This window comes from Sander lucioperca, chromosome 4 (assembly GCF_008315115.2).
Source record: "Sander lucioperca isolate FBNREF2018 chromosome 4, SLUC_FBN_1.2, whole genome shotgun sequence".
Lineage (NCBI taxonomy): Eukaryota > Metazoa > Chordata > Actinopteri > Perciformes > Percidae > Sander > Sander lucioperca.
Window position 1 is genome coordinate 14,770,933 of NC_050176.1, and position 16,280 is coordinate 14,787,212.

Sequence of the window (16,280 nt, forward strand, 5' to 3'; positions counted from 1 at the left end):
TAAACATTATTCTAAAATGGGCCGTTCTGTATAATGAGTAGCCTACTTCTACTTTTGGTACTTTAAGTAGATTATGATGCTTAGCTAGTACTTTTGTAATTTCACCTAAGTATGTTTTGAATGCAGGACTAATTTTAGCGGATGTAAAAAAAGAAAAAGGCTTTACTTTGAATCTGGTGACCGGAAGTCTTCGTCATTGTATTTGACTTGACTCGAGACCTCAGCCTGGTTGTTCGTGAAGCGCCGCTTCAGTGTAGACCGGCACCGGCATGTTCCCGGTCCGGCGTCTGTCACATGGCTAAATATGGGTGTAGAGAGTTCAGTTTGCCGGTGAAATACGTGACACCGAAGCGCAAGTAGTTTTAGCCTGAAAGTTATCTCACTAATGACTAGAAAGAGGAACACAAATCCCGGGAAAAAAGGTACCTAACCTTGTGACTGCCGCCCGCAGGAAAGTTTCGCTTCTCTGTTAAGTTTTCTCTGATGTCTGTTCCTGAAAACGCCGCTTGTTTTCGTGACTGTTGTGAAGCGGAGAGGATACTCCTTGAAGCTGTAATTTAATACAGCTTTCGCTTTGTGGTTGAAGACAACTGCGTACAACAAGTATTTAACTATCGGCTGCTGTTGTTGTGGCGTCCCGTGTGAACAGCTGACTCACCGAGTGAAGGCCGGGTCACACCGGGACATATGTTTCATCCCCAAGTTCAGCCCCGATGAGTAGATCCTCCATGGGTTGACCGCTCACGGTCTGAAGATGATCGGGTCACCGGACCTGCTGGCCTTCACCGGCACCGAGGGGTTTGGGGAAGGAGAGGAGGACCAGCAGGAGGGTCTACCTGAAGAGCTCTCTGTCCCCCTTTCGCCTACATCCAACCCCTGGACCACCTCAGCCCAGTTTCACAGAGACTTTATACTGGTGGCTGAATTTTCAGAGCAGGTGTGTGTTTTTAGTTTGGATAATAAGCTGTACCTGCTGTGATACTGGTGGGCTGTAGTGTTGGGAGTCATTAAAATGACTTACTCGTTTTATAGTTTTATGATGGAGGCTAGTTATCTTGGAAGGACAACAGTGGAAATAAGATTTAGATCGGATATGTATTCCAATAGAATAAGGTGTGCAGTGTCATAGTTATGTAGTGTAACCTTCTAGGATTCAGTAATTATATTCACATTAATTATTTTGGCCAAACAACATTCACATGAATTACTCTGTTTCATAAGTTATTTAATTACTTTTAACAAAGCACTGAAATTCATAGAAAATTAAGCTCGGAATATTGAATTATTTTACATATATTTTATTAACTTATATCTTTACTTTTGTTTGTTTTTAGATTGTTTGCATTTTCTCAACAAAAGTAATAGTGCAGCTCAGTTTCTGTCATGGTAATGGTGTCGCAACTAATAGTGAGTTGAAAATGTATTCAGGAAGTATCAATGAGATTAAGATCTCTTATGAGGAAGAAGAAGACGTACTTTAATAATCCAAAGTGCATTTGTACACTCTGTTGTTGTTGCACATTACACACAGGCCCGAAAACCACACACATGCACAAACAGGACCTTATACATGCACTAATGAAGAGATGTCAGAGTGCAAGAGATTACGCAAGAGTGGCCTGAGAACACACCACATATACTCTTTAAAACAATAACAAAAATAATCAAAATATTAGCAGCTAAAACGTTAGGTATCTGGGAGGAATGAGTGTCTATAAGAAGGTAGGGCCATAGTACTGGAAACCAGTTCTTTACCAGATCAGAATTGGTATTTAGGAACATTTAAACTGAAAGTGAAAGTACAGTAATGCTGATGTCTTCTAGATGTCAGTGACAACCAAACAAATCAAATAATGAAGATAGATGATAGAATACTTTATTACTCCCAGTGTGAAACTGTTGCACTACAACAGCCAAGTCACACATGAATCACACAACAAACAACTTTAAAGATTTTAACTAGAAACTGAACTAAAACTAAAAACTAGGACCAATCGGTCACTTTGAAAATACACAACAATAGTGCCTGGTACATGGTTAGTGCAAGTCTGTACATGGTTAGTGCAAGTCTATATATATATATTTATATACACACATTGTAGACTATGTTGTATATTTTTTTGTTCAATCAATTAATCATTTTAGACTAGCCTACATGCAATTTTAGAAAAAGTTCTTAGCATCCAAGGTGAAGTCTTTAAAACCCAAAGATTTTTAATACATTTTTTTAATTTACAATTATATGTTTCCAGGTGGGGCCCAAGCCTGTGCTGACGATACCGGACGACCCCAGAGTCATCGGATCATTTGACCTCAACCACTTCTCTGTTCGCATCATGTCTGTGGACTACCAGGCGTCCGGCCCCAGCAATGCTCCTCCTGCATCCCCCGGCCCCCGCCTCAACTTCAACGAGGACTCCAAAGTGGTCTTGGGAGATTCGGCGGAGGACGCGTTTGCATACGTTCACCACATGACCCTGTATGACCTGGAGGCTCGGGGCATGGTGCGTCCCTTCTGCATGGCGTACGTGTGTTCGGACCAGAAGAAGCTGATGGAGAACTTCTCTGAGCTGTCGACGTGCTTCTCTCAGGCCTCCGACAGCCTCAAGACGGGAAACAGACAAGCATTTTCTATGGAGCTGCAGAGAAAATTACAGGAGCTTGTGTAAGATCAGGATGTACTTTGATGAAATTACAAACATACATGTGTTTATGTATTAGAGCCTGGCTGATACATCAGCAGCCACCCCAGGCTACTTGGCCAATATTAGCTTATTACAGATATATCCATATTGGCCAATATGTTCTCAATAAGAAACAAGGAAATTTCAGTACAGAAATGCCATAAACATGTGTTTACATTGCTTATCTTAAAAAAAAACTAAAAAAAAACTAATATTAGCCCATATATCATTATTGATATATGAGCCCCATCTCTGATATTGGCCTTGGTATTGGTTGGGCTCTACTACATACAGTGAGGAAAATAAGTATTTGAACACCCTGCTATTTTGCAAGTTCTCCCACTTAGAAATCATGGAGGGGTCTGAAATTGTCATCGTAGGTGCATGTCCACTGTGAGAGACATAATCTAAAAAAAAAAATCCAGAAATCACAATGTATGATTTTTTTAACTATTTATTTGTATGCTACAGCTGCAAATAAGTATTTGAACACCTGAGAAAATCAATGTTAATATTTGGTACAGTAGCCTTTGTTCGCAATTACAGAGGTCAAAGGTTTCCTGTAGTTTTTTACCAGGTTTGCACACACTGCAGGAGGGATTTTGGCCCACTCCTCCACACAGATCTTCTCTAGATCAGTCAGGTTTCTGGGCTGTCGCTGAGAAACACGGAGTTTGAGCTCCCTCCAAAGATTCTCTATTGGGTTTAGGTCTGGAGACTGGCTAGGCCACGCCAGAACCTTGATATGCTTCTTACAGAGCCACTCCTTGGTTATCCTGGCTGTGTGCTTCGGGTCATTGTCATGTTGGAAGACCCAGCCTCGACCATCTTCAATGCTCTAACTGAGGGAAGGAGGTTGTTCCCCAAAATCTCGCAACACATGGCCCCGGTCATCCTCTCCTTAATACAGTGCAGTCGCCCTGTCCCATGTGCAGAAAAACACCCCCAAAGCATGATGCTACCACCCCCATGCTTCACAGTAGGGATGGTGTTCTTGGGATGGTACTCATCATTCTTCTTCCTCCAAACACGGTTAGAGGAATTATGACCAAAAAGTTCTATTTTGGTCTCATCTGACCACATGACTTTCTCCCATGACTCCTCTGGATCATCCAAATGGTCATTGGCAAACTTAAGACGGGCCTTGACATGTGCTGGTTTAAGCAGGGGAACCTTCCGTGCCATGCATGATTTCAAACCATGACGTCTTAGTGTATTACCAACAGTAACCTTGGAAACGGTGGTCCCAGCTCTTTTCAGGTCATTGACCAGCTCCTCCCGTGTAGTTCTGGGCTGATTTCTCACCTTTCTTAGGATCATTGAGACCCCACGAGGTGAGATCTTGCATGGAGCCCCAGTCCGAGGGAGACTGACAGTCATGTTTAGCTTCTTCCATTTTCTAATGATTGCTCCAACAGTGGACCTTTTTACACCAAGCTGCTTGGCAATTTCCCCGTAGCCCTTTCCAGCCTTGTGGAGGTGTACAATTTTGTCTCTAGTGTCTTTGGACAGCTCTTTGGTCTTGGCCATGTTAGTAGTTGGATTCTTACTGATTGTATGGGGTGGACAGGTGTCTTTTATGCAGCTAACGACCTCAAACACGTGCATCTAATTTAGGATAATAAATGGAGTGGAGGTGGACATTTTAAAGGCAGACTAACAGGTCTTTGAGGGTCAGAATTCTAGCTGATAGACAGGTGTTCAAATACTTATTTGCAGCTGTATCATACAAATAAATAGTTAAAAAATCATATATTGTGATTTCTGGATTTTTTTTTTAGATTATGTCTCTCACAGTGGACATGCACCTACAATGACAATTTCAGACCCCTCCATGATTTCTAAGTGGGAGAACTTGCAAAATAGCAGGGTGTTCAAAAACTTATTTTCCTCACTGTATTTACAGCAGTGGACACTAATCACACACACACACACATGATTTCACTTATTTGGACAGATTAGACCTCTTCAAAGGACTGTGTTGGTGTGTAGTGTACAGACTCACTTGTTTACCTGTTTGACAAACTAAATTATCATTCTTAAGGTACAGTCAAGTGACGTTTGCATGCATTTCCTGTTTTGGTGCAATCTACAGTACATCTGGCTAATTCTGCCGACTCTCAGGTCAGAGTTCACATTTGTTCTGGCTGGACTGCACTGTTTGGAAATGTAGAAATATTAGTTTTTAGCTTGTTTCATCACAATATTTAGTACATTATCACACTACCAGACTGTAAAATGCAGCTCCTATACACAGTAGGACGGAAACATAATATGCCGGTACCTTTAGCAGAGGTCTAATTAGCCAGATTAAGTCAAAAAACCTGTGCTATTTTGGGAGTATGTGAGGTCACCTGATTCCATGTACCAATTAGAATGATGAATGTGTAATTTGTCCCACACAAACAGATGCAACAGTGCTCACAGCTGAGCGATGGTTATGTAAATCAAGTTTAGTCTACTCTGTACACACCCACATCGCTCTGAGTAGAAGTCTAGACAGCCACATTATGAATGCAATTCAGTTTAGTTCTGTTTTTACTACAATGGCTGTCTGTGTACCCAGACGTGATCCCACATGTGTAAACTCTGACGTCCAAAATGAATGACTCTGTGGACCCTTGTAGAAGTGGGCAGGTGACAAAATGAACAGTCAGTCCCTTTCGACTAAAGGTAAATTGAGATTAAAGAGTAATTTAAGACCCCTTGAAAGTCTTGCCTGGCCTTCAGTGGTTTAACTTCTCACCTTGCTGCAGTGATGTACAGGTGTACGCCAGGACCCCGTGACATCACTGTTGGGTGTGGGTACAGGTGCAACTTTGAACCAGAGAAGGCAGTGTAGTGAAACCCAGCTCTTCCGCCTGGTGTTAAGTTACTCTCTAAGTAACTGACTAAATTAACTCTCTGACTGTTTCAGGTACAGGCGCTTGACTCTGCTACAGGAGACAGAGCTTCAGAGGCAAATGACAAATGGCTTCACGGAGGAGGAGGAAACCGCAGATGAGCTTGAAGCTGTAGAGCGTTCAATCTTAATTCATAGAGACCTCCTCCGCCAGGTCACTTCCTACCCAAACAGGAAGCTGAAACAGCCTGACTTCCTGCCTTACGACCCAGCCGAGTCACTCACTGATTCGACTGTGTTACTGCCTCCCGAGCCCCGTCCCCCCCTCTCCACCTCCACCTCCTGCAGGTCTGAGTGCCGTCTGAAGCCTCTACACGAGCTTTGCAATTCCTACTTCCTGTCACTGACCAAGGAGCAGCTCGCTGACACAGAGCGCCGCCTGCGTGGCGACAGGAGTGCGTTGCGGACTGCTGGTGTCACGCGGTCGTTGTCCAGGAGGCTCACGCTCATAAACTTCCTGTTCGAGCTGTGGAGCCCAGAGGACGGAGATGATGATGAGGAGGAGAGAGAGAGCGCCGAGGCGGAGCTGCAGAGGACGACAGGAAGTAAGAGCGTCCTGGAGATGTTTCAATCAGAACCAATGAGCCTGGAGTCCTTCTTCTCCTGTGTGGAGGAGATCCCCATCAAACTGGAGGCAGGAGAAGCTGGGACAGTGACCCCTGACCCCAATGTTGCCCCGGAGATGACAGGAAGTATGAGCAGCGGCGACAGCATTGAAGTGCTCGGGACTGAGAAGTCTTATCGGACGCAGCATGTCGTCGCTGGATCCGACAGCAGAGGTATGAAACAATCAGTTGATTATTAAAATTCAATGTAGAGTCTTTTACCAACTCCTACATTAGGCCAATGAGGTGGGACCAGGGAAGAACTTGCTTGGACGCGTGTTCTGCGTGCCAATAATCAATGTCCACAATCTGTCTGCATTTCGGTGCTGTGACCCATTTATTTTCTTTTGCACACTAATCTAACAATGACATGCAAACCTGACATGGTGAAAAGCTGTCTGCTTCTCCCCCTAGCCAAACACATGGGTATCCCTGGCTGTTAATTACCTATATGCCTTCCCAAAGGCAATGCTCCACCCAGTGCTCAAACATAAAACTGCAGATTAATTAGCATAACCAACGTGGCATCTATCTATAAATTGCAGGAACGTCTGTCTGTCTGTCTGTCTGTCTGTGTGTTATGCGCATATCTCTCGAACCGTTAGTCTGATGGATTTCAAACTTGACAGGTGTCTTGCTACGGGCACGAGTAAGTGCAGTGCCAAGTTTGACGTTGTTTGGATTAGAAATGCAAAATATATCATTAAATATATCGGTAAAAGAAGCACACATTGGCTTTTGCCGCTCTAGCCGCTGGCCACTCCCCCTCTCCCACTGACTGAGCACAACGCAGGACCAGAGACGGAGAGGGTCGAAGAAAGCAGCAGAGCTTTGGCAGCTAAAATGTGACATACACCTCAGACCCACAAAAATGTGCAACGTAGCACTACTTTGGACTGTCTTTGACTTTGAACAAACAAACGACAATTCCCGAATTTAAGGACGCCTTTGACTCTTTTCCTGCTTCCAACGTTAGCTACATGATTGCTGGATATACCAAATTTACTTTTCTTCACTTTCCTGGAGCACGAGCGGATAGCTGAAAGGAACATCGCGACTGTTGTGTGGAGTAAGGTTGGCGAAAAAAAGGCGCTACGCTTTTCCGTGTCTATTTTTTAGCTAATAGGAAACTCAATAAAAAGCCATTTGCCAACACTAAATATCAAACAAAAGCCAGACACTATATAGTATTAAGTTGCTGTGAGCTGTAGCCTACATTCACCACTTCTGGTCAGAGGCAGAACATAACGTAATCTCGGAGATTATTCCTTCACAGCGCTGTGCAATGCGAGAAAATCTCAGAGCTGAACCGGGCGGACACAGCACTTTTCATCAGACTAACCCTGGGTTAATTAAGTCTACTGCTAACTAATAACATTACCGTCACCAAAATACCCACGCAAATCAAATCCCCTACTTCACCGTTAACTGTCAAGCCACTAAAAACTGTATGGAAATTAACACCTCTACTGAAATGTTAAATTCGTTAACGATCATATGACACACACACATACATACATACATACATACAGTGAGGAAAATAAGTATTTGAACACCCTGCTATTTTGCAAGTTCTCCCACTTAGAAATCATGGAGGGGTCTGAAATTGTCATCGTAGGTGCATGTCCACTGTGAGAGACATAATCTAAAAAAAAAAAATCCAGAAATCACAATGTATGATTTTTTTAACTATTTATTTGTATGATACAGCTGCAAATAAGTATTTGAACACCTGAGAAAATCAATGTTAATATTTGGTACAGTAGCCTTTGTTTGCAATTACAGAGGTCAAACGTTTCCTGTAGTTTTTCACTAGGTTTGCACACACTGCAGGAGGGATTTTGGCCCACTCCTCCACACAGATCTTCTCTAGATCAGTCAGGTTTCTGGGCTGTCGCTGAGAAACACGGAGTTTGAGCTCCCTCCAAAGATTCTCTATTGGGTTTAGGTCTGGAGACTGGCTAGGCCACGCCAGAACCTTGATATGCTTCTTACAGAGCCACTCCTTGGTTCTCCTGGCTGTGTGCTTCGGGTCATTGTCATGTTGGAAGACCCAGCCTCGACCCATCTTCAATGCTCTAACTGAGGGAAGGAGGTTGTTCCCCAAATCTCGCAACACATGGCCCCGGTCATCCTCTCCTTAATACAGTGCAGTCGCCCTGTCCCATGTGCAGAAAAACACCCCCGAAGCATGATGCTACCACCCCCATGCTTCACAGTAGGGATGGTGTTCTTGGGATGGTACTCATCATTCTTCTTCCTCCAAACACGGTTAGAGGAATTATGACCAAAAAGTTCTATTTTGGTCTCATCTGACCACATGACTTTCTCCCATGACTCCTCTGGATCATCCAAATGGTCATTGGCAAACTTAAGACGGGCCTTGACATGTGCTGGTTTAAGCAGGGGAACCTTCCGTGCCATGCATGATTTCAAACCATGACGTCTTAGTGTATTACCAACAGTAACCTTGGAAACGGTGGTCCCAGCTCTTTTCAGGTCATTGACCAGCTCCTCCCGTGTAGTTCTGGGCTGATTTCTCACCTTTCTTAGGATCATTGAGACCCCACGAGGTGAGATCTTGCATGGAGCCCCAGTCCAAGGGAGATTGACAGTCATGTTTAGCTTCTTCCATTTTCTAATGATTGCTCCAACAGTGGACCTTTTTACACCAAGCTGCTTGGCAATTTCCCCGTAGCCCTTTCCAGCCTTGTGGAGGTGTACAATTTTGTCTCTAGTGTCTTTGGACAGCTCTTTGGTCTTGGCCATGTTAGTAGTTGGATTCTTACTGATTGTATGGGGTGGACAGGTGTCTTTATGCAGCTAACGACCTCAAACAGGTGCATCTAATTTAGGATAATAAATGGAGTGGAGGTGGACATTTTAAAGGCAGACTAACAGGTCTTTGAGGGTCCGAATTCTAGCTGATAGACAGGTGTTCAAATACTTATTTGCAGCTGTATCATACAAATAAATAGTTAAAAAATCATATATTGTGATTTCTGGATTTTTTTTTTTTTTAGATTATGTCTCACACAGTGGACATGCACCTGCGATGACAATTTCAGACCCCTCCATGATTTCTAAGTGGGAGAACTTGCAAAATAGCAGGGTGTTCAAATACTTATTTTCCTCACTGTACATACATACATACATACATACACACATACATACATACATACATACATACACACAGGTTCTGGTGGTTGATTAACGCAGATTATGTGCTGATTAGCTCTCATAACGGGCCGGGTGGGTTGCGCACTGCCATGAGTCCATGACGCTAATGTCTGATTACTCCACATTTTCATTGTGATATTTTGTGATTACATTCTGAATTTGCAACGTTCTCTGTCAGGTGAATCAGTAAGTTAGTAGTAGGGTATAAAGGGGAGTTGCATATGAAGTGGTTTGGGGTCCTTCTGTAAGTCATTTTGGGGTACAATTTGGTTTTGATGAATTCTACAAGCAGCAATACCACAGGCCAAGCAATCGGTCCATTCCTGACAGGCACATTTTACAACGGGCACTGCACTAAACAAAACAAAACAAAGTTGTGTAATGGCTCCAACATTCAATATTTTTGTTTTTATTGGGCTGAAGGTGTCAATTTATGGCTTAGGCTCTGGGATATGGTGTCGTTTTTTGCACATTTTACACACTAACAATTTAAAAAAAAAAAAATTAACATTTAAAATAATTAATTGCATCCATTTTCTGACTTCTTTACACACAGGTGACAAAACAGAAATAGCGAAATCAACCATTAGCGCTGGTAATGTCAGTCTTTATTAGCTAAATGCAGCACAGTGCTGACACGATTAGTTGATTATTACATTGACAGAAAAGCGTCCAACTACATTTTTGGTAATCAATTAATAATTTAAGTAATTTATCAAACAGAAATGCTGAACATTTGCTGGTTCCAGCTTCTCGAATTTTACAAATTTAGTAAATCTGTTGCTTTTGTACTTTGAAGCTGTCTCTCTCGGCTCTGGGAAGTTGTGATGGGAGTTTTTCTCTCTTTTGACATTTTATGATTAGTGATTCAGTGATTAGTGATAATGATTAACTAATTGATAATAATAAAACATATTCCAGTATATTCCCCTCAGACATGCCTCTCTTTGACAACCAGACCAGCTGACACAGTTCACTCTCTTCAACAGAAACACCCGTTGCGATGACGGACACCTCTTGCAGGCGAGCCACAGTAGATTCAGGCGTCAGGCATGTGAGAGCGTACGCCAGACGAGCCAACAGTGAGGACAGCATTGAGGTACTGAGTACCACCGAGTCCATCTTTCCTGACGACCTCACCGCCATCACAGAGGAAGAAGCAGAGCACCAACTGCTGAGTAACGGCGTTGAGAATGGGAAGGCGATACTGACAGAGTGTGAATCTGACGATGCCCTCAAGGAGAGGAAGACATCGAATGCAACTACTTTAGTAAATCAGGATGAAAACAAAGAGCTTGTTCGGGAAGATGACAGCCTTGTTGACAGAGAAGAAACCTTAAAGCAAACAACTGTTAATGGTGAGATTAAAATCAAAGAGGAGCACAGCGTTGAATGTTTGAAGAGCAGTCAAGTCCATGATGACAACAGTCCTGAGAGGACGTCCAAACTACTGCAAGGTAAAACATCTGCTACAATAATCATGCCTTAAGCCCCATTTAAACATGATTTAACCCTTGTGTTGTCTTCCCGTCGACCAGGAAACTTTCTGTTTTTCTGGGGCAAAATTTTAAATACAAACTTTTTTTTTCAACGTTTAGGTCATCTTTTTCGACACTTTTGTCGCTTTTCCTGATGTTTTTGTCACGTTATTCGTCGTTTTTGTCACTTTCCAAAGTTTTTGTCCATTTTTTTCTGTGCTTTTTGATGTTTGTTTTTTTTTTGTTTTTTTTCAAATGCTATAAAAATTTAAAAAGATTTTAAAAAATTCAATGATCATTTATTTTACTTGTGAAGAGCGTTGCAGGGAACCATCCAAGTTATTTATTTTTGATAATTTGGTTGAAAGAAACCCAAATTTCTGATGTAGAAGCTTTTTGAAAATGGGTCAAATTTGACCCCAGGCCAACAGGAGGGTTAAGGCTACGTGCACACTTATTCGGCTAATTTAGAAAGTCGGTTTACATGTGAAAACACCTTACGTCCACACTTTCATTTACATAGTGTTTTAAGTAAATATAAGGCCATTAAGACTGGTCCACTCTGCTCCTGGTTTAAGTGTTCAGTTTTAAACAAGCGGAGGGAGAAGAAAGATTCAGATGTAATGTAATCATCTAAAGGTGTCGGTATACTTTTTCCGAAGTGCTTGGCGGTTGAAGCTCAATAACAATATACACAGTCATTTAGTCCATGCAGTAAATTACTCATTACTTTTTTTTTTATTACAGATGCGTAATATGTCTGCAGTTATATTCTATCAAAGGTTAACTCAATTTATTACAACTTGAGTCTATTTTTGTTATTTTTAGTTAAGATAAGATAAGCCTTTAATGTCTCCTATAGGAGAAATTCTTCTTGGGCATTTGAGAGAAACGAAATGGCAACACCGCGCATAAACACACAATAAATATAGAGTTAACCTACATAGAAACATAATCATACATGATCTCATCCAATGCTTCAATGAACATCTAATAAACCACACACCATACCCCACACACACACACACACACACACACACACACACACACCTTTCCTCACAATCACAGAAGAACAGAAGAGAACCCGCAACACATCCTCCCCCTGTATTGCACTTAATTTTGATAATGATTGCACATTTCTCGTTAACTCATGCTGTGGTCTGGTCAGTAACTTCTGTATTGCACAATTCCCAATTGCATAATACCATATCAAATATAACATAGCATATATATATATATATATATATATATATATATATATATATATATATATATATAGCACCAGTACCCTATCAGGCATTGCACATCCTACAACCATAATGGTAAGTACCACAAAGGGCTCACTTGTAAAAGAGATTGAAATCTCAATGTGATTATTTTCCCTGGTAAATTAAAAGTAAAATAATAATAATAATAATTATTATTATTATTATTATTATTATTATTATTTAGTAGTATTAGTCACATACAATAAATGTACAGCCAATACACACACACATATCTCTTATTCATTCATTTGATTGAAAGCGGTACAAATGAGATCTGTTAAGCTTGCAGTTTGGTAACCTGTACCTTGCAGTTATAGTAGTTCTGATACTCAGCAAATGAATAGCTAACATCTGGGAACACGGCAAAGTCTGGTGGTGCAGGTTGTATATTGTAATATTTATAATGTTGATCGAGAGAAGTCTTTCAGTCAGTCTGTCTGCAAACTCGGATGGATGTTTACAACAGACAGTTTACTGCTTGCCTTGGTTTTCTCCTTCAAATAAGTTTGTTTAAAACCTGTCTGAGCCTCTGACTGCTAATGTTTCTTGGCCCCTTTGGACTTCTCTTTAGTTGGTGGTACAAAGTTAATATTATTACTGATTGGAATGAGGGACACAACTACTAGAAATATCCTTTAACATGTAATACAACTGTTTTGTTAGAAGCAGTGGAGTCGACGCCTCAGTGGTCTGAAGTCCGTCAGAAAGCCCAGCCAGTGCCTGAGCTTCATGTCCACTTGGCCCCTCCCGTTGCCGTGGCGGAAGCTGACCGCTGGTCTCCGCCCTGCGGTCCTCTCCGGCTGCCAAGCGTCGACGAGGCGTCCGACTGCACCAGCTTCACCGGCTCCTCGGACCCGCCCTCTCCCACCCAAAATGTCCACAGCAACAGCCGCTCGAAACCGAGGAGGAGACGGAAGGCTGGACTCAGAGCCCTCAGGTTCCTCAGACAGAACTCCTTCTCCCAGCATGCCGTGTTTTGTCTCCTGAGCGGCCGGCCGCTGGTCGTCATCGGAGGAGATGAGAGTTTGGTCGCAAAACTGCTGGACGCTCTGAGTCTCTTCCTGCCTGCTCCTGGTCCTGATGGAAACGCTGTGATGCCGTGTTTGACCACGCCGCTCCAGCTGACCGACCTGCTCACCTGGAGACTGATAGGAATACACAGGTACAGTCACAGGCATGTTAGAAAACATTTTGTTATTTTATATTGTTTAATGTGTTCTCCCTCTCATCCCCTCATTACTATTTTTATGTTGAGATGACCTGTCACCTTCAGAATCAGTTTTATTGGCCAAGTATACTTACATACACGAGGAATTTGACTTCGGTAGGTGTTAACTCTAGTCTGGCTATCACCAGACCAAGCTCAATCTTTTAAGACTGAACATTATTGTGGGGAGTCTGCTCTGTATTTTCTACTGCGCACAAGAGGTGTGATCAACGGGCATAGTTCAAATGACTCTGTACGCAATTGGATAGTCCTTCAACCAATCAGACCAACGATCCGGGTGACGTAGCAGCGACAGCGGCATCAACGCGTTGCTGCCATGGAGTGCTGCGCTTCGGTGGCCGCTACGTTGAATGTAAACAAGACGCTGCTTGGTCGCTTCTCTATCGTCATCGTGTTAAGCCCGCCAATAGCGCGCCAGGTGGATAAGCCAGTTTGTGATTGGCTCCCGCAAATTTGTAAAGGAAGCAGGATAGATAAACGTACAGGTTTCCAGCCTGAGCTGCAGGGAGAAATCAAATCACCGGCAGATCGGGCGGGGTTTACCCAGTCTGTGTTAACTCTCTATACATTCAACAAATAGACATGTAGTAGTAAACATTCAGTAGACAAATAGTAATATAGACACATGCTGTACAATAGAGAGAACAATATACATATAGGCACATATCAACATAATATACAAAAATACAAATAACACATAATATCAAGACACTGTTTGCCAACATGTTCACCATATCAGCTTTATAAGGCGATGTACAGTATGTCAGTGTGGTGTTTACATCATTTACAAAAAAAATCAGTTATTGCTGCTTTAAATGTATTATTCTACCTAATTGTGCACAGCCCAAGTGGAGCACAAAGTTGGACCCCTTTCCTACACAAAATGTCCCCTTGTCCAATACTGTTGGTGTCTTTTAATGCATAATGCAGAAAAATATCTGTTTTGAGACAAAGTTAAGAACGAACGAACATAAATTAACTCTGTTCTGTTACATTCTCTCCTTTTTTTCTTTTTGACCAGATCATCCTCCAGCTCCTCAGCCAGCATTCTTCACTCTCTGACTCGCTACAGTCGTTATTTGGCCCTGTTGGATCTGGACCAGAGGACGCTGCGCTGTCCGCCATACTCCGGCTCGCTCATCGGTAGACTGGCTGACCCTTACGCCCGCATTAGGAGAGGCATCACCTACCTGCTGCACCTGGAGAGCTGCCTGACTGCACTGGCCAACCAGGCTCTGCTGTACACGTTTAATCCTGCTTTACAACGTCCAAACACTGCTGGAGGCAACGATGGCACAGAAGGAGCGGACTTCCTGGTCACACGAGGATTCTGTAGCAGTGAGTGCGATTTGAGAGTGATGCATTTCCTGTGTGACCTCATCAAACAGCGCCACACAGGGCGTGGACCACCGGTTTTAAGGTTCTCTTACAACTCAATGCACCTGCACAGAAATACATATGCAGCCTAAACACTGGGCGGACTGAACCAATTGACTAGTCATAAAGATAGTGTGTAATATTACCTACAACCACCAACACTGGTTTCTCATTAGGGTTTCTGCTTTGTCATTATTTTTGACTGATGCAGACTGGTATCATCTGCCACTGAAGAATCACGCTTATATGTTTTTATTTGCAGTGTTAAATGTGTTTGCATGATTTTTACTCCATGATGTATCTCTGGATTACTGGACACATGCACTAGTGCCTCACTGGCACCAAGGACTTTTACATGCTGGCAGCCTCAGCAGATGAAGTACTTTTTTTATTGGAGTGTGTTACTGTTATAGGTATTACTGAATCACATGTAATTTAAGAGAATTGAGCCACATATGAACAGTTTAATCTAAACAGGCTACTGGTCTGAGATGACTGTTAAACCAGCATGGTATTGTTGCTTATAGTTTGTGTTTCTCACTGATCCAGAACTACACAGAATGGTAATTATTTACTTTTATAAAACTGTAACTAGGTCTGTTGCTCGGTCATTAACATTTAAATCAGTTTAGCTGCAGTATAGAATGGAGGGGGAGCCAATTCCCTAAAATGTCAAACTTCTCCTTGAAGTTGTCTGAAAAGAAGATCTTTTATCTCATTTTAAAAATCAACCTAGACTTTAAATGAGCTACACATTACATTATGTTCGGCTCATATTATACTTGCCATATTTGATAACGTTTTTTAACATCACAATCTGAGCTGCAGAAATTGCAGTTTTACATGTAAGGTTTAAACATATGAGACAGAAATACATCTCAAGGTCCACTTGCTAGCTTATTCCAGAACTTTCAACTGCATAACACGTTTTCATCAGGGTATGGAGTTTATTCAGTTGTCATGGAGATGGCTCAGCTGTTGTGACAACTTCATGTCAAGTGAGTTAACTCCACTCATCATATATCATATATATATTTATGACTCCACTGCTGAAGACATGAGATGCAGTTGAAAGCTCTGGAAAAAGAGTGTACCTTGAGTTGAGAAGTTTTCTGAATTTTAAAATGGATTCCTGAATGACCTGGCAGGAGCCAGTGTAATCAAACTAAACTGGAGTCATTGCAGCTAATGGCTGGTTCCAAGTCTGACAGCAGAGTTTTGAAGAAGGTGGAAGCAGTTTATTGAAAACAACCTAAAAGAAAATTGATTGTTGTAATGTAATTAATAGGTTCTATAATGTTCATTAATTAGACCTGATGATTTGTTCACTCTAAATTGCAGCTGATGGCAGAGCAACAGCCTCCTTCTGTTTAACGCTGTACTTTTACGTTTGTTATTTTATTGATGCAAGTGTGAGCCGATTTTAGCGTGTGTATATTAACTCTGGAAATAAATTTATTTTACACTGGGCTTCCAAATTAAGCAACAAACAATTAACCCTAACCCTTCATTTTCCTTTTCTATAATTAATTATAAAGTGGTTCATAAAAATAAAAAC

At 42.0% G+C, this 16,280-nt stretch overlaps 1 protein-coding gene across 1 annotated transcript; it reads left to right on the forward strand.

Moving 5' to 3' along the window:
- The first annotated feature begins 222 nt into the window (after positions 1-222).
- Positions 223-16,185, forward strand: smcr8b (Smith-Magenis syndrome chromosome region, candidate 8b). The gene is made up of 6 exons (XM_031289061.2): positions 223-937; positions 2,253-2,665; positions 5,602-6,365; positions 10,361-10,832; positions 12,779-13,279; positions 14,367-16,185. Exons 1-6 carry the CDS (start codon positions 755-757, stop codon positions 14,812-14,814), a joined length of 2,781 nt encoding a protein of 926 aa, XP_031144921.1. The 5' UTR covers positions 223-754; the 3' UTR covers positions 14,815-16,185.
- Positions 16,186-16,280: the final 95 nt, after the last annotated feature.